This window comes from Lissotriton vulgaris, chromosome 6, assembly GCF_964263255.1.
Source record: "Lissotriton vulgaris chromosome 6, aLisVul1.2, whole genome shotgun sequence".
Classification (NCBI taxonomy): Eukaryota; Metazoa; Chordata; class Amphibia; order Caudata; family Salamandridae; genus Lissotriton; species Lissotriton vulgaris.
The window spans coordinates 936,160,645-936,185,505 of NC_141694.1; the positions used below are offsets into that span (position 1 = coordinate 936,160,645).

Here is a 24,861-nt window from a genome sequence, read left to right on the forward strand (position 1 = left end):
GTATCTGAAGATTGACGTTTTCCAAATTGGTTTGAGCAAGCTGCAGGATTTAAAAAGACAGAGAGTGTAGAACAACAAGTTACCCCAGAACCTGAAAGGGAGAGATCACTTGATATTTCCAAACTAAAAGTGGAATTAGAGGATATTATTAGAGGATGCTTAGAACATTTGAAACAGTATCAGGAAAACTAATTGATTTACCTGAGTAATGAAATTGCAATACATGAGCAATTACATATGATAAATTAACTGATTTGGCTCCAAAACGTGAAGTTGATCTTTCAAAAAGATTTTCTTTACAGAGAAGTTACAGTTCAATTGGATGATAAATCTATTGAAACAATGCATTCTTCAGGAATCTATTGCACATAAATGAATTAGTGAAATTCATTTGAAAGTGGAGTGAAAATAAAGTCTTCAACTGGTTCTCAGGATGATGAGGGAGCTTTGGCTTATCCATTGAGAGAAACAGCAGGGGTACCATGGAGCAGAGGTGATCTTGCAGCATTTACGAACAATTTTCCATAGTTGAGAGACAGGCCCATACAGTGGTACACACAGGTTGACAGACTTTTAAAATTTCGAAAGTGGTGTGGATTGATTTGAATATATTCTTTGACATTGTCTTGCCAAATGATTTGTGGGTTTAATGTAAAGGTGTTGTACAATGGCTGCATTAAAAGACAACAAGAGATGATGGCACTGATGCACCATCTCCTGTGGTCATGGAGAAATAGGAAGCAATGAATACTTTCCCTATATTCAAGGTGCTTGCAAAAGGCATTGATTAGGTTAAGATTAAAAAACCTCAAAAGAGGCAAGGAAATCAGTGCATGAGTATTATGAGCGGTTGCTACAGGTGTTTCAACAACACAGTGGGAAGGAGTATCCTAAACCAAGTGATATGGACTTCTCTGAGTCCCAGTTTGTAATTGGGTTTAGACCAAAAATTAGGAGCAAATACAGCAGAGTGTGATTTGTTGGCAAACAAAGTCATTAGAAATCCTGTGATATGCAAAATAGTGTAGCGATTTGCAAAAGATGAAGCAGAGAAAGCTTAAGGAAAAATTCATGTTAGCCCAGAAGACGTTTTATAAGAACAGTTTTCAGAATCAGTTGTTTGCAGGAAATCAAGGTGGCATTGAAGGTTCTGGTTTACAAGCTGGAGTACAAGGTACTCAAGGGGCATTTGGTAGAGGTGTTCATGTTGATCCAAATACTGGTATGAATGTTGCAACACTAAAGACAATAAATCCTTGTGACATTCTTAGCAAGATTGTGGCATTGATAGAAGGAGTGTAGACTTAATCCCTCAGCAGACAGAGAATCAGAAATGTACAAATGCAGGGAGGTAATTAAAGGGAGATGCAAAATATTCCAGTTCAGCAAATGCAAGTGCCAATGCAGAAACATGTCCCAATGATGCAAGTTCCACAAGCCCTGATGGTCCCACAGAATATGAGAAGCTTCAGATTTAATTTGAGCCAATTGGCTAAAGCAAACTGAAATCCATTCCAGAAACATAATCAGATCCCATATCAACAGTTTCCTGTGTTTGATAATTAAGGATTCAGTTCCAACAATTCTCAATTATGCTGCTGTGCCTGAGTGGAGGAAGCTTGCTTGCTTGGCGCAGTCTTAGAGGAGGTAGACCAGAGTGGACCATTTGTGGAGGGAGAAGGAAATGACTAGCCTCTGTCATTCCTTATTGTCACTTGTGCTACCAGAACTACCATGAGACCAGCGGAAGTCCCAGACATACCAATCTCAGGAAAGAAGATCCAAGTTGTAAGAGTTTCAAGAAAACAAATCACAAACCAAGTTTCAGAAGACGTTCTGTAAAAATAGGGTCATTTGAGGAAAAACTCAATGTTTTGTGTGATTCAAGTCCCAAATCAAGGAAGAGATTTGCTGTGTAAGTTAACACTTTACTATACTCCAGATGGGGTAGAGTTCCAAACAGATAATGGAGACTTGAATTTAAAATGGCTCGACAAGACACAGCTGTAGGGTTGTTCCCAGTGGAAGTGTAGAATTTCACAGAGAAAGATATCGAACTGACTAAAGGTGTACCACCTATCCGAGTCACACTGAAACATATTTGGTGTATCCAAGAACACCGCCATACAATTTGACACCAGAAACATTTGCAGGAATAACACCTGTAATTAGAGATATGCTGAGGAAAGGGATTTTAAAGGAACTCTTTGGGAGTCCATGCAACTCTCTGACCATGGGTTTACTGCTAAATATCAGATTGTGCAGGATCTCTAAACGTTTAATAGCAATGTTGTCCCAAGTTGTCCAGAGGTATCGAATCCAGACACTATTCTTTTCCAGATTTTATGTACTGCAGAGTGGTTCACCATCATGGACCTCTGCCATTGCATTTAAGATTCAGAGTTTTTTTTTTCCATTGTGTTTCAACAAAGAGTTTTGGCATGGTGCTGAATCGCACAAGTGTTTAGAGAGAGCTCTTCCATTTTCAACCAGATCTTTACAAACATTCTGGAGTCACTAAAGATGCCCTACAATTTAGTTCTCATGCAATACATTGGTGACCTACTTGTAGCATGAGAGACACAAGACGTTTGTAAACAGGATACAGTTGCTTTATTGGCTCACCTGGCCTAGAAAGGACATAAAGACCTCATTTATGAGAAAGTCAATCAATGCAATGCAGCAAGTCACCTTGCTGAGCCGCACTGTGTAACAGGTAAAGGGCAGGAATGCACCGTATTTAGGACAATACAGCACATTCTGTCCATTCCCTTGCACTGGCACCCTTTTGGCAGCCTTGTGCCAACACAGGCACACTTGCACAGTGGTGCAAGAGTTCTTGTATTGCATAAAGGATTGTTTTTCTGTAGGAATGGGTACCTTCCTGCACAGAAACAATCCTGGAAGACATATTCCTCTTTCTATCTGTACTGTAGAATGCAGCAAACACAGAAAGTGGGAGTAATGAGGCGAAAAATATATATTTCTCGTCATTACACCTCCCCTGGGTAGATGTAAGTTTTTGGCGCATCCACAGGTTTACAAGTTCTGGTAATTCTGGGGATGTGGCATAATCCATGGGATTGCATGGGAACACCCTTGCAACACCCATGGAATGCCTACCCAGGGCAGAGTAACGTACACATTGATTTGCACTTTGTTGTGGTGTCCGGCGTTGCATTACTCCAGATCTTTGGAGCAAATCAGAGCCATGCATAGTGACTTTGCGTGGCTTCAAAACTCTGTCTTAAGGTTTGTGTCACTCTTGCACTGCTGTGAGTGGTGTAAGAGCGATGCAAACATGTTAATAAATAGGCCCCAAAGTATCTCCATGTAAACTGCAACAATGTCAAAAAGACGTCCAGTACTTAGGACATACCACTGTGAAAGGTGTGTGAAATGTGCCACCAGAGAGGGTGGAAGGGATTCTTCAAATTAATCCACCTCAAACACAAAGAGAAGCCAGGATGTTTTTGGGAATGCTTGGCTGCTGCAGGCAGTGCATATTTGACTTTTCTCTGGAGGCTAAGCTGGAGGCTGACACACAAAGATGTGCCTGATCCGCTTTCATGGGACAACAATTGTTAAAAAACTTTTCTAGTGCTGAGAAAAAGTCTCTGTCGTGCCCCAGCACTAGGAATGCCAGATTACAGTAAGCTGTTTACATTGTTTTCCAGTGTGAGAGAGGGCTGCGCTTCCTCATTGCTTATGTAAATGCATGGTGACGCGCAAAGACCTGTGGCTTATTTCTTGACTACACTTTAACCTGTAGCCGCAGAACTGTCTGGCTACCTTAAAAGCGGTCGCAAATATTGTTTTCAGTATTGAAAGGAGGGAGAGCATAGTGATGGGACATCCTATAAATGTTATCGTCCCTCACTTGGTTGAGATTTTGATCACCCGAAATAAAACCCAGTCCGTGACTCATAATAGGCTCACCAAATATGAATAGATCTTATCATCTTACAATGTGTCTTTCAAAAGTTGTCACATTTTTAACGCCACAACACTGTTACCTGTAACTCGAAATATTTGAGATGAAATTGAGAATGATTATCTAGATCTCATGGATTTATGCATCAAGCCAAGGCCAGACACTCCTTAGTAACCTCTGAAAAAGGGGAAACGGCCACAACAACGCGGCCGTTTCCACGAAAGCCTTAACCACGCATGTATTACAACGCATGCGTGGTTACCACGAAAGCCTTTACCATGCATGTCTTTACTACGAGATACGTAGTAAAGGCATGTGTGGTAAAGGGTAAAATTAGAAAAAGGGTGATTGGGGGTCTCCACCCAAAAATAAAAAAATGTGGGGAAAAAAGGGGGCTTGGGGAGATGCATCCTTTCTGTATCGGAAAGGCCAACACAGAAAGGCTATAGCAATCTGCCATTGTAATCCCTTGAGAACAGGCCCCTAACTGAATGGCAGACGGGCTCACTGAGCCTGTCGTAATTAATTCAGAAATCCTGTTTGGATTAATTTCCGACCGACTCCATCAAAATGGGTTGATCAGAAAATAATCCAAACAGGAGATTACAATGCTGTAGGAACGGCACAAGTTCAAGTTCAACTTCAGGCATTTGTATAGCGCACTGCTCACCCAGAGGGTCTCAAGGCCCTCTATTGCATCATAATCAGCCCGGAAGTATCTCTTATGGTTCTCATTCAGGTATAAAATCAGAAATGTTCTTTGCAAATTCTTATATTTCTTACTTTCGTTAAAAAAGGTGCACCCTAAGCCACCATCCGGATTTTAAGCAAAGACAATCTACTAAAGTTTGAAACAATAAACCACTTACAAATCTATGAAAATTCTGATTATTCACTGAACATAGATACAAATTGTAATTAATATTTATGTGATGATTTTCTCCTAATCTTCTCTATAACAATGGCCAAGGTTTATTGAGCTGTTGGGTCACAGTACCAAAGTGGGTATCAGCCCTGTGAGCTTGGGATGATAAACCAGAGTTGTATTTGAACTGAGGCCTGCTTCAGCAAATGTGTCGGTGTTGATGATTGAAAGAAGAATTTAATATTTGTATTTACATGATGGTGATGCCCTTATCCTTTGGCATGGTGAAATACATAATATTTTTACTTGCTCCTTTATAACTCATGTTCACTACATTGGATGCCCAATAACGATGAGGGTCGGAAAGCCTCCGACCATAAGTCGGAGGCTTTTCTGAGCCTCATTTTAAAAATTGAAACTGGCCGGTCATCCTGTCTGGATTCCTAATGACTCATGAAAGCTAATGGATGGTGTTTCTCCAGTTGGGATTACGATGGTGGTTTCCAACAGGCTTTCCATGCCGGGCTTTCCAGAATGGAAAGGCTGTTGGAAAGTGACCGCACAATGTGCATTGTAATTAGGTATGTGGAACCACCGATCAATGTTCGGGCGGTTCCCATACCGATATGGTGTCCCCAACATCGTAATAAGACTATAAGTGGTCTTTGTTCCTTTTCCTTATCCCACATCCTCAGTTGCCTGCAAATCCATATCTAAACCATTTCCTACAGGATCAATTGCTAATTACTAAGGTAATACTTTACTGGATCAGTGATACATTTTGTAAGGAGCATGGTAGCACTGGTAGCAGCAAAACAGATCCTTCTTGCCTGATGGGATACAGAAATAGTGCCCACAGATTCAGACAGGTTTCACAAAATTTCGGACATGTTGGGAAAAGAAAAGCTAACTGCAGTTGCTGAAAAACAACTTCCCTGCTTTGACAAGATGCGGCAAACCTGAATACAGTATCTGTCTGATGAATTTCATGAGTTTTCTTGCCCCCAGTACCTATGGATTCTCCATTTGACATCCACAACACAAGCTGCAGATCGCTAGATCATTAGTATCCTTAGTGGAAGCTTAGACATCAGGCACTCGCTCCCACACCTCCTCCCCTTCCAGCCGTGATCCTCTCGATCATTTCTTTCCTATTCTTTTATTTTCCTCTACTGCTGAGTGAAGCATGCGTGCTATTTGCCACTAAAACACCACTGGTCGATGGCTGGAGATGCGCTGTTGTGTGTCGTGTCTCTATAAAATCAATAAAGAGATTTAAATCCTAAAGGCTGGGGGTGGGAAAGAGCAAATAAATGTGAAAAATTATTGCTCAGTTCTTGTTATTCCTCATCATTGTTAGGGGTACATAAAATTGTAAAATCTGATAACTCAATACTATTTTATTTATAAAATGATTATTTATTTAATATAGTTTGTTAAGGGCATAGCTTGGAAATATTTTTTAACAAATAAGGGGAAGGTGCTGCAATTACCGCTTCCATCAGTGACCACAATGAGCTATAAAGTGCAGTGGGTGGGCTGCTCCAGCCTGTACAAATCCCCTTGGTACATCCTCTGCCCCTCACGTCTGTGCCTGCAGTCTTGCCTCTGCCTCCAGTCTTCCAAGATCCCTATGGGACAGTACCATTACCTGGTGTCCAAGCCCCTCCCTTAGACCAGCCACTCACACCCTTCTACACCCATGCCTTGAAGATTTCCATTCACCCATCCAGGTCCAGCCTGGAAACCCCAAGCAGCCCTGGCAGGTTTTTTTAGACCAGTCCCGCCCATTGCCCGGGTGGGAGTTGAAGGTGTGAGCACTGCTGCTTTTGTTACTGGCGGCCAATATTGTAGCACAGCTGCAAAACTGGCCTCCACCCTTCCATCCACAAGAGCAATAACCCGATACCCACTATGGCCAGTCTGGCCCTGCACCCATCCATTACAGCCGTGACATCCTGTACTGGGAAAATAGCAAATATTTGTGGTCTGTGCTGTATGTGATGTTTCAGGTAAAGATTTCACCTTGGTCACCCCTATTCATTTGCCCCGGGATTCTAATGATAAGGCATGTTCTGTGCAAACAAACGTACTCCTGCAATGAGTATTATTAATGAGAGTAACACATGACACTTAAGGGTCTCATTAGAAGGCCCCAGGATGCTGGGTGTTAATTCCTCATTCGCAAAGATCACAATATGCGAGATTTTGACAACTTCAGGGATGCCGAATTAATCGAGATTGCAGGTTGAACCCTAAGAATCCTCCGAGTAACGAAGAATTACTGAATGAATTAATCATTCTGGGTCCACCTACTCTGATAATTTCTCATCCCCTCAGACACTTTCCCTTGGAGATTTAGTATGTGTTCAGCATCTAAAAAATCTGAGGAAACATGTTATGTATGTAGTAACACCGCAGACAACATAATCCCCAATGGGACTAATGGGGAAGCACTTAGGAGCCCAAATAGGAGGCTAAGGAGCGGACCCAAATGCCCTAATAAAATGATGCAGTAATTCTGAATGAGAAATTACCGATAACATACAGGTTGATGTTTGTGGATGCATTATTAGTGAATCATTCATGTCGGAATGAAAGAAACACAGTAATGCTGAAATGTTTCACCCAGATCCCAACACTTGCATTTTCCTCCAGTTCATATTTGTGGGGCGAAGATCACCGTGTCTGTACAGTAATTTAACAAACGTTTTAGTGTCGATCCTGCTCCTGAATAGATATTACTGGGCCATCAAAATGAGGGGTAAATCAGGTTCCATCTTTTTATTAAGATTTTCAGTATCATAGAAATAACACGGTTGTGTATGAAAAATGCACATCTTGTGAGGCACAATGTTGTGCGTGTGGCAGACTGTATGGATTGTCTCTTGTGGGCGCACACTTTCCCGAAAGCTAACTACAACAAATCTTTCCCACTATTTGTTTGTTTCACTTTAAGGAGGACATGTTCTCCTAATAGCCGTCATGTTTTCAGATAAATGTACTGCTGAAGCCTTGAAAAGGAAGAAACATTTACCTTTCAGTGATGATTTCTTTACATCTTCTTCTCTGTCTTTTTTTTCTTTATGTACTACAGTAACAAAAATAAGTAGATTAAATCCTCGAAGTCAGTACTCAGTAATATGAAACATCTGGTTAATAATGATTTAACACAGTTCATATCTAACTTCTGTTTTAGTCCATTATATTGTTTGGGATAAATAATGTGTTTTTGAAGGTAAACCAGTAATTCTCTACCCTCAGTTAAGAGTTTGGGCGTATCTGTCTTCAACTTAAGGCCTCTTGGGGCTGATTCACAGAACTAACTTAAGACAAAATACTAAACTTACTACTTTTGGTATTCACAGAAGTTAGGATTTTGTCTTAAGACAGACTTAAGACAGACTTAATACAGAATCCTAACTTAAGTCTGTCTTAAGACAAAATCCTAACTTCTGTGAATACCAAAAGTAGTAAGTTTAGGATGTTGTCTTAAGTTAGTTCTGTGAATCGGGCCCCTTGTTATTTATCAGTGCCTGTGTTCATTAGTATTCAGAGAAATCGATTTTATTCCTGAAAAGGTATTGTCATTGTTTTGAAGTAGAGAGGTGCTGTCAATAGTGGTACTCTAAAGCGCTGTTACTGTGACCTCAGATGTATGCATGCCTGATTCGGAAGGATGTCGAATAGTTCATCTTATTTGTAAGGAAACACACTGGACCTTATTGACAGAGGTATTTTCAACCATAAATGTATGTTTACTCCCACATAATGTCTAACTTACTGTGATATGGAATCCACAAAGTGATTTCTGGTATCCTTAAATGCATTCGACACTGTAGGTTTCCAGAGCAAGGGCCTGATTTAAGGGGTTTTGGTGTAGGGCAGTGCAGCAAGTCACCTTGTTGGGCTGCCCTACGTAAAAGTGAAAGGGCAGGAATGCACCATATTTATACAATAGGGTGAATTGCTGTCCTTTCCCCCCTGCACTGACACTGTTTCAGCAGCCTACCGCTAACACAGTCACCCTTGCACCATGTATTGTGGGGAGGATTGTTTTTTTGCAGGAAGGGCATGTTCCTGCAAAAAAACAATTCATAGAGGCGTTTTCCTCATTCTATGTAGGGTGCAGAATAGAACACGCATAGAAAGAGAAAAAAAAGAGAAGAAATATAGATATTTCTCCTCGTTATGCCTGACCGGGAGAGGCGAAAGCTATTGACGCATTCCAAGGTTTACAAGTCCTTGCAACACTGGAAATGCACCAAAACCCATGGGATTTACAAGGGAATATCCACTGCAATGCCCATGGAATGCTTTATCTTGTGCAGAGTAAGGTGATGCGGCAATTTGGGACAAGTTGCACTACTCAAGATTCATGAGGCCACTCAAAGTCATGCAATATGGCTTTGTGTGACTTCAGAAATCTGACTCGGAGCTTTGCACCATGCATATACCACTTTGCGTGGTGCAGACGTGATGCAATGCGAGTCACACAAAACACCTAAGGGTCTCATTAGAAGGTCCCTGGATACTGGGTGTTAATTCCTAATTCGCAAAGATCACAATATGCGAGATCAGCGACGGCTCGTGGAGGGAGTTACGGTGGGGCAGGAGGGTGGGGAGGGGGAGGGGCAGGGTGGAGGTTGCTAAAAACCGGCATATGGATAATTGCAGGTAAGTAAACAATTTAATTAATAAAACGAATTTCGTAGTGCGCCTTGCATCGCAAAATGCAATGCAGTGCGAGCTACGAAATTCGTTTTATTAATTAAATTGTTTACTTACCTGCATTTATCCATATGCCGGTTTTTAGCAACCTCCACCCTGCCCCTCCCCCTCCCCACCCTCCTGCCCCACCGTAACTCCCTCCACGAGCCGTCGCTGTGCGAGATGTTGATAACTTCAGGGCTGCAGAATTAATGGAGAATGCAGGTTGAACTCTAAGAATCCTCTGAGTAACTAAGAATTACTGAATGAATTATTCATTCTGGGTCCAGTTACTCTGATAATTTCTCATTCTCTCATACACTTTCCCTTGGAGATTTAGTATGTGTTCAGCATCTAACAAATCTGAGGAAACATGTTATGTATGTAGTAACACCGCAGACAACATAATTCCCAATGGAACTGATGGGGAAGCACTTGGGAGCCCAAATAGGAGGCTAAGGAGCGGACCCAAATGCCCTAATAAAATGATGCAGTAATTCTGAATGAGAAATTACCGATAACATACAGGTTGATATTTGTGGATGCATTATTAGTGCATCATTCATGTCAAAATGAGAGAAACACAGTAATGATGAAATGTTTCACCCAGATCCAAGCAAAAACCAAAAACTTATATTTTACTCCTGTTCATATTTGAGGGGCGAAGATCACTGTGTCTGTACAGTAATTTAACAGACGTTTTAGTCCAGATCCTGCTCCTGAATAGAGATTATTGGGCCATCAAATAAGGGGCAAAATCAGGTTCCATCTTGTTAAAAATATTTTGAATAACATAGAAATAACACGGTTGTGTATGAAAAATGCACATCTTGTGAGTCACAATGTTGTGCGCGCGGCAGACTGTATGGATTGTCTCTTGTGGATATAAATTTCCACGAAAACTAGCTACAAAAAATCTTTCCCACTATTTGTTTGTTTCCCTTTAAGGTGGATAGGTTCTCCTAACCGCCGACATGTTTTCAGATAAAAGTACTGCTGAAGCCTTGAAGAGGAAAAAAGTCCACTGGCATAATGAAACTTGAGGGGCCTCCCTACAAGGTACGTAGAGGGGCCCCCTCATGGCTCAATCAGAAGCTCTCAGGCCAGTGTGCTGTGCTGAGGGGGCCCCCTGGAGCTTGGGGGCCCCCGCACCACAGGGGCTGCGGAGGCCTGTGTTACGCCCTTGGAAGAAACATTTACCTTTCAGTGATGATTTCTTTACATCTTCTGCTCTGTCTTTTTTTTCTCTATGTACTACAGTAACAAAAATAAGTAGATTAAATTCTCGAAGTCAGTACTCAGTAATATAAAAGATCTGGGTAATAATGATTGAACACAGTTCATATCTAAATTATGTTTTAGTCCTGCATATTGTTGGGGATAAATAATGCATTTTTGAAGGTAACCCAGTAGTTCTGTGCCCTCAGTTAAGAGTTTGGGAGTATCTGTCTTCAACTTAAGGCCTCTTGTGATTTAACAGTGCCTGTGTTGTGTGATTTCAGAAATCTAACTCAGAGCTTTGCACTGTGCATATACCAATTTGCGTGTGCAAACGTGATGCAAGTGTCTCATAATTATGCCCCCTAAACTGTACAAAATACACAATTGTAAAATAAACTCAAGAGGTGGGAAAGTGATATTCTGAGGTGTGGTTTGAATTGATAGTGTAGGTACACTGACAAATAGGCATGTTTTTGGGCATTGCCCATCTCCCCTCAACACCTTTTCCCCATTGAAATAGTAGGGCATTACTCCAGCTCTTACAGCATGGAAAGGGAAAGGATCACCTCCAGATTCACTGATGGTGTAGGGGAAGGGCTTTCTCTGCAGGGAATAAAGTGTTTCAATGCGTGGGGGGTGGGAATGTTTGTTTATGCAGAAGGCTACATTTACCTGTAAAGAATTGTATGCCAAGCAGAATACTGTTCAGTATGAGCAGGGGCCCGGGGCAACTGCCACATGACAATCCGAGCATTCCCAGACTCGCAATTTGCGAGTCGCAATTAAGGAATTTTAAGAATTCGCTATTTTTAGAGCGAGTTCTTCTTGCATAGCATTTTTCTATTCCTTATTAGCGATTCCTTATTTTTCGCTAATAAGGAATCACAAAATGGATGCTAGATGCATCTGGGGGTAAGTTCTATGTTTTCCTCCTTTTTGGATAGCTAACTCAGACAAGGCAGTATGTACCACAATTAGTTAATTTCCCACACTGGTAAAGTTGTATTTACTAGTTGTGGTAAATACCACCCCTTATGGTACGCTAATCATATTCCTGAGAAAAGGTGGTCTGAAGTTTTCTTTCCTCTGCACAAACATCTATTTGCCAGGAGCCAGAATTCTGAATTATTTGCAGTTTACTGCATGTGGTGATTACCAGGCTTGATAAAGTTTAAATCCCTCATTAAATGTCAGCAGGTGAATCTTGCAATAATTAACAGGCAAAAAGATTTAGTATTTGCCATGGAATCCACATTGTTCTACAAAACCTTGGAATAGGTGCCTCAATTGTATTCAATCACTTTCGAACCCCAGGAGTCAGATTTAGTCAGTGCCATAAATAGCACATATCCCAGGCATTCGTAATCTGAACCTTTTTATATATGTCTAGAAGACAAGCTTTATAATCTCGTGGCTAAATTCTGACCCTTAAGTAAACAGGAGACTGTAAAGGGATCAAACCTGCCAAAACTTGTATTCAAAAAAGGTCATAAAAAAGGCAAAACTTTGAGAATTCAGTGTGTTAAATTCTGATTCTGAATGTTATGCCTCATGTCAAGTTGAAAATGAGATATAACCATCACCTAGTTATTTCCTCACCCCGGGAGGGCGGTATTTATCAGGTGTGGCAAATACCCTACCCTATTCGACCCAACTTGCAATGAGGACCAAAGAGTCCAATTTCTGAGAAGCATGCTTTCTCATTGTTAAATGGGTTATATGTTTAGTATAGTGGTTAGAGTGGCTGTTGAGGAGACACTGTACCTTGATACAAGTGTGACTATAGGGCAGTGTTCCCACTCTGGCCCTGAGTTTGGAGAAGCAATAATGAAACATTGGTACACATCATGAGTGTATCTACATAAAGGCATGTAAATCAACATACAGTCCTGATTTTCCAGTTAAATAAACTTAGAAGGACTAGGTTTATGATGAAGGATCACTATCCTGAGGAAGGTCAGTGACCCACTGGGGCGTTAATAAGTGGCAGAAACACGTTGCTACAGGCAGATGGGGTAATTGCAATGTAACTCCTCCCATTCTTAAAAGTTGAACTCTGTCAAGGGGGGGGCAAAAATAAACAAATATACTGGCACCCTCCTAGACAGTTTTATATATAAGATTCTTTCTGCAATAGAGATTTCTCCTAAGAAAAATATTAGTCTTTTCTTTAGATTTATATACAAAAACATGCGCTCCACTCTGAGTGTTTGACTGCACCTAGGTGTGTCAGCCCTATGATGAAGCATCCGCTACACAGTGGGTGAGGGCAATCATGAAAAGATGTTGGATTTTCCAGTGAGTTTTTCCATAGTTTTGTACTTTTTCTTCTATTTGACCCCTTGTAAGCTAACTTTTCCAGTTCTTTAACATAAGAGTTGGAATTTGTCCGTCTCGTGTTGTGAGGTCAATAGTCTAATTTGGAGAGCGAGAGAAGGCACACTCTCTAGTCCCTCCCTATTTGTGTAAATATATGGTGATGTATAGTCATAGTAACAGCACAATATTGACCACCTACACATCATCAAGGTAACCATACATCGAGGAATGTAGATTTGCTCTTATATCTCCACATCTGCTTACCTTGACTATATGGTGGTAGTAGATACTGTGCAGTCCAACAAGTATAAATGATTTGTTTTTTAAACTCAATATTTTGGCATAGCACCTATTAAGGCCCTCTTTCAATTTTAAGGTGTAAAGTCTGAACCCTGTCTAAACAAGAGGCAAAAGGATGGGATTTAGAGTCTTGAGAAAATTGTAAGACCCCCTCCCCCCCAGTTTTCCCTTGATCGATTATTGCAGGTCAAACATGCTGAAAACTACCGGGCATTATCTAAGTTATTTCCATTACAGTAGCATAGGGAGCCAACATTCCCTTTCATGGCTTACAGTGGAATTGTTTCAATTTTTAAGAAGCAATCATGTATTAACGCATTAAATATGACAAAATATTTTAATAGATGTGAGGGGTCCTACAAGCTTTCTCATTTGCAAGTAGGACTTAGGGGGATTACCAGCACCATCAACCACATCTTTAGATTCAATCTCCTACTGTGGAAGTATGTTTATGTAAACCAGGAAGCTTTATATGTGGCATTACTAGATCTTATATCTGCTTTCACTATAGTTCCCCACATTGAACTGTGTGAATAATGGCCTATCTGAAAATCTCCATGATTTAATTAATGCCTGCATAAAAATAATTTTTATGGATTCCCATATGGTCCAAATGGTGAGCTTGCACAATCAATCCTGGGAAAGGGCATATACTGGTTCCAATGTCATTTATAATGTATGCAATTAAAGTTATTAACAACTCAGTAGGTGCCTGAATGACTCTCCTTCTTTGTGGGTATCAAAGTTTGTATGCTACTTTTCACAGATGACAGCCATTTAATCACAACATGTGCTTCAAAAATCTTATAAAAAATTTGTTCCTTAGTTTTGTGAGTTGTGAGGCTTGTCACTGAACCAACAAATGCCACTGTCTATAATCCACTTACATCTTCTAAGAAGCAATGGAGAATGAAAGTTTGGAGAAGGTCTATGTGTTTAATTACCTGTTTGGTAGGTTGGTCTCAATGAAGTTGGCTGAAAACAGTGGAGAAGAAGAGTGTTGTGTTGCTTCAATGGGCCAATGTTTGGCAGTGCTTTGCTAGAAGGCCAGCTGATACATTATTTTACCATTATTGAGATCTATAAGGCACAAATTGAATTGGCGTTTGCTATTTTCTATGGACTGGAATTATTGGTTTGAATAATTTTGTGAAATTGTAAGCAGCTGTTGCTTTACAATGCTCTTAGGTCTACCTCAATTATAACAAAACTCCACTTGCTTCTGAATGTCAGAATTAGGAGTGCTGACCCAATATCCAAAATTGAGACCGCTAAGATATTGGTCCCATATAGGGATGAAGTCGACCTTGGCCCCTATAAAAAAAGTACTATGCCAAATCAGGGATATTAGATTTGAGCTATGTTTGAAAAACTTGGTATTACTTGTCTTTGGAATCATCAAAATTCTATCAATTCTTCACCTTTTCACATAATGAAACAACCCTAGTGGAGCACTGTTGTACACATCATCTGAAGAGAGGCTACATGGTATGGCCCAATTGCGGCTGTCTTATCTCTTAAATCTGTTCATTCTTTTGAAAACTGTTTAGATAAAAATGAACCACAAATGGCTAAGAATTTGTTTAATTTTTTTAAATTTCTTTATTGAAGCATTTTTCAATAAAATAGAAAATAACACAGAAAGTACAAACCCGTGGCGTGTGTCATGTGCACTCCACTGATGTCCACATCCCCACACAATACAGCATAGTAGTCTCATCATACACAAGAAGCAACAAGTGAATGGGTGCACAGTGATCATGCAATTGGCTACACAAAGAGTCTGATCCCAACTCTTGCTGTTTATAATAATCAGGTTGAGATTGTTACCCAAACTGCATTACCTTGTAAATGGACATCGGACACACAACTCAAAATAAGCAAAGTTTGAGTTATTTCAGGTTTGGAAGGTTTCAGTGAAGCATATCTAGATGATATTGCTGTAGATAGTGCCACCTAGGAGGATCACCTTGTCCACCTCTAGCAACAGGCAAGAGGGACAATCAAGGAAAGGGAGTGCCAGTTTGGGCAAGCCTCTACTGTGTACTTGGGCCACCAAGAGGTGAACGACAAGTTCAACCTCTCCAGCCCAAGATCCCGACCATTATGGACCTTGTGTCTCATAAGACACAGACCCAGGTCAGACCTTTTTTGGCCTGATTGGCTACTATAGGAGGTTTGCAAAAGGTTATGGTACCATTGTAGTTCCATTCACAGAACTCACTGCCAATACACAACCCAGAAAAGCTATCTGGACTGAGCAGTGTCAAAAGGTCTTTGGCACCCCCAAGGAAGCGTTGCACTCAACTCCAGTCCTGAAGGCACCTGATTTCAGTAAAGTGTTTATTTTCCAGACAGCCACTTCTGAACACAGGATTGGGGCTGTGTTTGCACAGGTAAAAAAATAAAGTAAAATTAACCAGTTGTCTTTATTAGTAAGCAACTCCTCCACCGAGAACAGCGTTGGAGTTCCATTGAAAGTGTAGCCTTTGCTCTTGTTTGGTTCCTGAAGAAGCTGAGACCCTACATGTTTGGTACTCACTCCAGAGTTCAAACTGACCACAGACCTCTCAGGTGGTTTATGCAGATAAAAGTACAGAACCCCAAATAGTTAGGTGGTCCATTTCCCTACAGGGTATGGACTTCACAGTCAAACACAGATGTGAGACTGACCAAGCCATTGCAGATGGCCTTTCCAGGTTCATCCACTTAGATAATAACTACCAGGTGTTAGTCAGTTGCTTATTACTTTTTGTCTGGAGGGGGGGACCAGTAAGGAAATGTCTTGTATGTAAGATCACCTCCAAATGTTTGACTGATGATGCTGGTTTTTCAATTCTGGGAGTGCACTGAGGCCTGCTGACCAGATCTCAGTGTCTGTGCCCTAACCCTTAAAAGGGTATGTTTAATTAGCTTTAAACCAACTGGCATAAGTTAATTTACTCATAGGTCCCTAGAATATGGTGCCATGGGTACACCGGGCCTGTAAGTTAAAGTGTCCCTCATGGCTGCAGCACATATTGTGCTACCTTGACTGTGACAAAGTAAATCTTGTTTCCCTGCCTGACACTGAAGACTAGTGTAGCTGTTTCAAACTGAAAACAACTTTGTCATTTAGACTAATGACAAAGTCCTTCTTTTTTGATATATAAAAGTCTGCTTTGGTGATTTATCAACGTATAAAGGGGAGAGAGAAGCTGGTTCAGGTCTGATCTCGGAGACCCTGGATGTTTGTGCTGTCCAAGGTGATCAATTAACTCTGAAATAGCAGGAAAAATCTCTCTAACCTTGCTGTTCAAAGATGTTCCTGTTGAGGTACTGTCTCGACTGCCTCCAGCAAACTCTTACTACTGGGGTGTGAATTGACACTTTCAAGATCCTTTCCACTCCCATAGGATACTGCTCCTTTATCACCATTTTCAGGCACAGGCTTCATAATAACCCTAGCTGCTCCAGTAGGTGATTGCTCTCCCACAGTTATTTCCACCTTATGCTATATTCCAAGCTGTGGGCTCCTTGTCTTTTTAAAATCTGGCCCTGCTTTTGGAGATCTTGTGGCTTCTAGTGCCTGAGAGGGAGAATTCCACCTTCCCAGCTCAGAGGTCACCATTTCTGGCCTTTGTCAGTTTTTTGATAGCATCTCCTGAGAATCGTCTGCCATTTTTACTCTGGAGTTATTTAGTCGATTATTGCATGGGTCTCTTAAGCCCCCTTCCGTCAAACATTCATGCTTCCCATTGTGGATCACCCTATTTGCCTTGACGCCCCCTCTGGGAGACTGTCTGTTCCATTCAAAATAGTGCCTACAACATCTGGCGAAGTCTGCCCCCACCCCCTGCGCACCCTGTTGATTTTCTAGTTGCTCTGAAGCTCAAAGTCCACTTTGGGTTCACTCACCGGGGTGTTTCTTTCAAAGCAGAGGGGAGATCCAGTGTAAACTTGAAGAGGGTGGCTGCATCTGGCATTTGTCATCTAGGAGCGGTACATCCTGGCCCCTAATTATCTCCCAAACACAAAGGCATCCAAATTACGCTATGCTGCCCAGCAAGCTTGCCCCACAATTTTCCCCCTACTAGGGAAGCTTTTTCAATGCAGGTGGGGGGAGGTTGCTGGCATATGCTAAAAGAGGAGAGGTTGCTTCAGGCGTTTTACATTTAGGAGCAGTCGCTGCTGGCACCGCATTTATCTCATAATACTGTTTGAAGCTGAATACTAGCAAGTCAGTTATTCTACTTATAGACAGGGATGTCCAGACGTGGGGAGACCTTTTGAACTCCCCCTGTCTCAAGCCGGTTGTTAAGAATCTAGGCATCTAGGTTGATAATGGTCTAACCTTTGAAGCTCAGACGAAAGCAATGGCAGGCACATGTTTTGGGCTGCTACGAGCAAGGTGGCTGTTTTTCATTCCTAAGTACTGCTCAGCTGCGTATGCTATTCACAAATTACACTGGCTCCAGATGGATAAGCAAATTCAGTTTCAGGCACTGTGCATGGCCCAAAAGATCTTTTTTTCTCAAGGGGCCCCATCTTATCTAATTTGCTGATGCTGTACATCCCTTCACAGTCCTTGTGCTCTGCTGACCATAATCAACCCTGTGTGCCACGTGTTAGAATAGAAAGGGCGGGTAGGCGGTCCTTTTGCACTAAAGCCTCTAGAACACCTTCCTCTTACTCTGAGGTGCATTCAGAACCACTTATCTTTTAAGAAATCTCTGAAGACCTGGTAGTGTCGTACCTAAGTATTCTGCTGGGCCTCCGCTTTTTCCCCTGGGTCTCTCTTTCACAGTTGTGGCTTTTTGATTAAACTAGCACTGGGGCGCCCCGTTTCTGAGGCAGCCATACGCTTTAGAAATCTTATAACATAGCAGAACATAACTGAAGGCATTCATTATATATAATTCACACAAGGCTGATAGGTAACCTCTCCATATTACATCATGGCTACTACCGCTATTAACACAGGGTCCTATATCGGCCCACCTTCCTGATTGCTGAATGGAGGCTTTGTTCTCGCTTATTGGCAGTATCAACGAGGAGGCTGGGTGAAAGAAGTGGAGTGTTACAGAGCCCATCCCCCCACCAATGACTTGAGGAGAAGTATCTTTCTAGTCCAACAAAACCATAATCCAATTTTCTTTTTCAATGATGAAGAATGCTTGTACCTGCTGATGAAAGTATAGTATTACCACAGAAATAATCTAGTTAGTAGCACATAATGTAATCCACTCAAAAGATTTAGCAATAATGGATTTTCTCTTGAATTCATTGCATATTTTGGCTAATTGGGCCTTAAAAATATAAATTATTATTTTGTCTAGAGGAACAGAAGAACAGCAAAACACACCTTGTAAGCACTGTGTAAAGCACTAGATATTCGAAAAGATTTAGAGATCCATCAGTTTCTGCTCACCAGGAGACTGAAGGGGGCATAATCTGAATTAACAAACACATTTGTTGCAAATTTGGACAGAGTGCTGAGTGCAGAGTGCTGAACATCACTTCCTATCAGAAAGGGGCTTACACATTTGGGAAGGGTTTAGACATAACACTTAACAATTTAAGTAACACAAAGTAACACACACTGGTTAGATATCATTGAAACACAGCTTAACACTGGTAGCTGTGGCAGAAACCACAGTGGAATCCCAAGAGAAATGTATATTAAATTCAAGCTGCACCAATAATATAAAAGTTAGCAAAACAGCACAACAATTCTTCCAATTTAGTAAGCCAAAAGGTACCCAAACAATTTAAATCAGATGAGGGGGTCCGGAGAAATCACATTTTAAGGTTTTAAGTCAAAAGATAAAGCACTTATGCAAAGTTTGCAATTGATCAGACACATGTGCAATGTAAGGTTCACCATGATGGGATGGAGGTTGGGTAAGCCAAACACGTTACATCAATCAAACTTTTTACCTTGTGACTTAGGCCCTGATTTGTATGTTGGTGGCAAGGGTAAACTGACTAAAGACAGTCAGCGGTTTGGCTATATGACCGCCTTCTGGGTTTAGATTGGGAGGACACATAGCCAGTTTTCATTGTCCTTCACCACCATCAAAAACGTGGTGGTAAAGGGCAGTGAATACCTTTACAGACTTGCACGCCATGGGAGAATGCTCCCATAGCAAGGGGGGTAATTTTTTTTATTCTCAAAAACAAAATCGCACTTAGGCATATTCCTTAAAAAAAAAGTTTTATTGACAGCTCTGTCAACATTATGTGACATAGTTTCCTGGAAATGCAGAAGATGTCTGCAGGGGCAGCGTGAAGTACTCAGCCAAAGTGACAGAAAATACTCTGTCCGCCAATATATAAATCAGCCCTAAGTCTACTTTTTGAAGCTCATAGGCTACCATTGGGGCAAGGTCTAAAGCGGCAGCCAGTCAGGGTGCCCCAAAATTGGTTCTGAAGTCTTCAAGCTACTACAAAGGCTGTTGGTTTTGGTGCTGAAATCTTAGAGTCAAACAATGGTTGATTTTGGAGGTATCAAGTTCGCTTCACTGTTCAGAGAGATTTGGGGTCTTTCTCGGACCAAGATCTTACGTTTTGGCTTGGTTACTTTTTTGGTACCCGAAATCCACCAGTGGAGCAAGACTGGAAACTGTCAAGGGATCGGCCTCCATGAAGCTGGATGCCTCTGCCAAGAGGCCCTGCTGAACCAGTTTTCTGTGTGACTCAAAACTCTGAGTGGAAAAAAATTTGTCCTTGCATCCTCCCTCAAAAATAAAGTCTTAGGGTCAGATTTACAATTACTGGCGCATCCTTGCATCTTGGCAGGGATGCGCCAGTAATTGTGCGCCGCAGCTCCACCACCCATGATGTGCCGCATCAATGCGGCGCACCATGGGGCAAAAACGGCACAGATGCGTCACACATCTGTGCCGTAAAAGTGGCGCATTTCTGGAGTTGCATCGCAAGCGCGACGCAGCACCAGCAATGATCAGGGGGGTCCTATGGGTACAATGCTGTGTCAATCCTTACGCCTGCTTCAAGCAGGCGCAGGGTTTTGATGCAGCATGGTCCCAAAACTGACTGAGTGAAATCTTGTAGATTTCACTCAGCCACTTTTGGGAGGCGTTCCTGTGCAGGAACGCCTCCCCCTGCGATGGTACGCCTCTTCTGGCGCAGGGCTTTACAACATGACGCATCTAGGAGAAGGGTCACGTTGTAAATACCCCGCACCATGGTGCATTTTTTGCGCCACCGCTGCGTCACAAAAGTGATGCAACAGCGGCGTAAAAGTGGCGCAAGGGGCTTGTAAATGTGCCCCTTAGCATCTTGTCTCGGTCCTCTAAAAGTGGAAACATTTCAAGGTTCCAATTTTTTCTAACTGCTGGAAAAGTTCCTCCTGATTCCTCCTGTTGTCTTCTCGTATGCATAAGAGGTTTACCAGAAATAGGCTTTTTCCATCTCGGGCTTTTGCATGGTCCAGCTCTTAGTGGTCTGATAAAACCTCTTGGATTAAGGTGTTTATTCAGATTTTGTGTCCCGGGAGCAGGCAAACTGGCCAACCATTCTCCATCTAGGGCTTCTGCAGGGTCCAGTTCTCAGTTGTCTAAGGGACCCTCTTGGAGTCTGGTGTTTTCCTGATTTTTTTGTCCTGGGAGCAGGCAAAGTGATCAACTTTGTGACCCTCAGAGGGCAGTTACAGTAAGAGTTAGTGATCCTTGAACCATATTCCATTCCAGGAGTGGGAATCTTTTTTTTAAATAGATTTTATCCTCCCAAGACCAGAAACATTTTCTGAGGAGATGGTGGTGAGCTGTCAGTCATATTCTATGTGCTGGAGTGTTTGAAGAATTCCCTCATACCAGTGTTAACTATTTACTTTCACATTCCCCACCTCCTTTTCAGCCCCGGCTCTCTTTCTTTAATGTAAGTCTTCCCATGTACCCCGGAACAAGATGGCTCCTCCAGCCCCTAGCCATGCCAGTAGCCACTCTGCTATTTAGATGAGATGTTCTATCCTCTAACAGAAACAAATATGATTTTACCTTCTACTGGGATTGGCACCAGGACATCTAGCAGGGCGCTGGGTATGAACAATAGCATATCCTGCTAGTGTCACTAGGGATCTCCAAGTCAAAAGAACAGTTGGTCTAGCATCTTTTGATCTGCCAACTATTCCTGCCATCTCCCAAATGGTTAAAAGAAAGGAGATATTTATGGAAGCATATTTTTTTTTGTACTCCTTAGGTTGGTATCGAAATGTTACAATCTTTCTGTATGTTTTTCTATATTCTGAGCGTATTAAACAAATTCTAATATCTTTTTACAGCAAATATCTTACATCTTTTTGATTAGTTTAATTTTGTACTAGAGATTGTTTTTGTATTCTTCATGTTTGCAAACATTCTCTCCCTTTCATATGAAAGAGCTATGCAGCAAGAATTGAAATTGATAGTGGCAAAGGTGATGAAATGACCATGTATTATAAGGGATAAAGTACCCCTGTCATACAAGATAAGCATATGGCAAGCCACCTCAGATTTCTCTAACCTTCTAAAGGAATAGTCCTTTAATGTATCTTAGGGGGGCGGGGGGGCATTAGGCCATATATAAAAGTAGGTTTTCCTACATGGCACAGGGATATATCTCAGCTATGCATGAGTAAAGTGCTTTTAAACTGCAGCTCGGCAAGAAACACAAATGTGCTTCCAATAGATTTACATTTATTGACATGTAGATGGATGGTATAAATGCACTGCCACCCACATGTGACATTTAACTTCCTCACAACTGATTACATTTCTGCAGCAACTTACAATGGCCTTACTCCTGTTCCTAAGGAACCATACAACATGCAAATATACATTCAATGATAAGAATACTTTAGACAGAGTCATATATTCTGTGATTATACCATATTATATGAAAGCTAAAGGTTGCCAGGCCACTGAACCATTCAATATTTTCTGGGGATTTCTATAAGGCGTACACAGACCTGCCGGCACCTCATCTCTTAGAAGTTTACAACGAGGCTTTAGAGAGACAGAAACTCCCCCCACACCCTACAGTAGGAAGTAATAATAATGCGACCTAAGCCTGGGAAAGAACCGCTTGATTGTGGATTGTATAGACCTCTTTCCCTTTTAAACCCAGACTACTAAATTTTGGCCAAGCTGATAGCACTACGGTTGGCCCTACTGCTGGACCGAATTATCTCCCCAGCACAAATGGGTTTTGTCCCGCACAGATCAACTGCACTTAATCTGAGGACGCTGTTTGCAGTAATCTACAGGATTTCACCCAAATTAGCAGCAGCAGCGATTCTCTTAGACACCAAAAAGGCCTTTAATTCAAAAGAACTGCCCTTTTTCCTTGAGGTGATGAAGAGGATGGACATGCAAAGAGGCTTCATTAACCTCACGGTGCTGCTCTACTCCTCCCCACTGCCCGAAAGCACCTGAATGGCACAATTTCTCATACTTTCAGCCTCTCCAGGGGTACCAGGAAAGGGTGCCCGCTTTCCCCGCTTCCTTTTATTTTAGCTATGGATCCTCCAGTCTGACAGTTTCAGGAACGACAACTGCACAGAGGCCTCCAATTCCGGACTGGTCCCCTTCTCATCTTTACAACACAACTATATGACCTAACATTGTTTTTAGAACAGTGCTGTATGGATTTCAATATCTGTTTTGGCACCCTCTCTTTGGCGTGCTACTTGGGCAGTCGGTATGTTTCCTCCGTCCCTCGTCATGAATCCCTGATCAGTTTAAAATATTTTGTTCCCGTGACATACATCCTACTCTATGGTGTAGTGTATGAATAAGAAGAAGAAGAAATCACCACAAATGTGAGAGAGAAAAATGTGAGGAGAAAATGTGGAGTGCCTCACAGAAGCAACACCATCGAAGTCCACTTGTAGGTTCTCACCAGTGGACTCTGGTTCTTATCATCAGCACTACCACATCCAAAAAGAACAAAGGAGAAAAAAATATAGTGATGGTGAAAGAAAAATGTGCACCTCTACTAAGTTTACTAGTGCTACAGATGAGTGTCTCCCTAGTACAAGTATATAATGACCCAAAAATAAGATGGACCGATGGCTTAGGACCACTTAATTGAAAATTAAAAACAAGCTAGGCCAACACTAGCTGTACCTCTTTATTCCTTGCCGTGGTGCTGCTCACTTTAAAAGACACTGTGTTGCCTTCTAACTCCTTAGAGGGCCACCTTGTTTCATTGCCAATAGATTTTGGCAATTTCGTCAGGGCGAGGGTCAATGTTCCACACCCTGCTTGAGTTTCATATGTATGTAACCTGGGGAACAGAATTAAAAACAGACAACACAGAATGAGCACAACCTTAAAAAAATTACAATTGCATGGTCATTAGTCCTTCAACACTGTTGTAGTCCTGAACATTGATTTACCGTAAGGATGCCCTATTGTGGCATACCGGTGACCCCCTTCTTTGTCACTCATACGGTCACAATCCCTGTGCTGCTTCCTGTCAACCTGCCAAGAGAATGTACAAAGCTTAACCTATTGATAAGATACTATGCCTTGCTGCTAGTTTTCGTCCATAATATACTTGTACTTCGTTTTACACCGAATGTCTAGGCTACTGTGCTCAGTACCAATTAAAAAATAAGCTGTTGGTTCAGGATTTTTTCTTAATTCAAAACTTTTTCTGGTCCCCAAAAATTTTTGGGTACAAAACTTTTTTGCAGGTTATATCTCATAGTGCAATGGGATATGGAAAAGGCATACCATCAGTGACACGAAAAAGAGAGGCTGGGTGGTGTTCTGCCATTTTTGTTGGTTCGAATGTATTACAAGTTGTTACTGCGAGGAGTTACCGGAAGAGTTAACACCTGGAAGCGAGATGAGCCCCTCTAAATAGAGGTGACTCGTCAGGCAGTCTGAGAGGACGATTTCTAGTGAAACACGCTCACTGCACCAGTAAAGAGCGAGGTGGGGGCTGATGAGAGACTTCCTGTATTTGCCGCTTAAACGGGGGCCTCCACGCATTCCTTTTCCTAAAACGCACAAGAACGAGTGGAAGGCACAGGGGTGAGCACACCTTTTTTTTCCCAGGGCGGTGCAATGTATTATGCAGATTCGAGCATCATTGAGAAACGTAATTTTAATTGGTACTGCGCACAGTAGCCTAGACATTCGGTGCATGCTACTTAATCCCCGATGTAAAACACGGTAGAAGGTCTTTGAAATAAGTTATTCCCTTCATAGCCACATGTATTAAGACCACCAAGTTATTCACTTTAGCACAAAGTGAAAACATATTATGGGCGAAAACTGGCAGCAAGGCATAATATCTTGCCAGTAGGTTAAGCTGTGTACATTCTCTTGGCAGGCTGATAGGAAGCAACACTTGGATTGTGACCGCATGAGTGACAAAGAAGGGGGTCACCGGTATGCCACAGTCGGGCATCCTTTCATTAAATTATTGTTCAGGACTACAACAGTGTTGAAGGACTATTGACCATGCAGTTGTAATTTTTTAAGGTTGTGCTCATTCTGTGTTGTTTGTTTTTAATTTTTTG

The 24,861-nt window shown here is 41.7% G+C and overlaps 1 protein-coding gene across 50 annotated transcripts in view; it reads right to left on the minus strand.

Moving 5' to 3' along the window:
• LOC147708230 (uncharacterized) overlaps positions 1-24,861 on the minus strand; it is a 2,035,583-nt gene that overhangs the window by 1,625,380 nt on the left and 385,342 nt on the right. For 43 of the 50 annotated variants that reach the window (XM_086926974.1, XM_086926953.1, XM_086926973.1 and 40 more), the window contains 2 exons: positions 10,710-10,763; positions 7,837-7,890 (listed from right to left, as the gene is read on the minus strand). In XM_086926974.1, coding sequence (XP_086783100.1) covers positions 7,837-7,890; positions 10,710-10,763 — 108 coding nt within the window. The remainder of the gene's footprint in view (positions 1-7,836; positions 7,891-10,709; positions 10,764-24,861) is intronic. The other 7 variants (XM_086926979.1, XM_086926978.1, XM_086926976.1 and 4 more) reach the window with 1 other exon arrangement.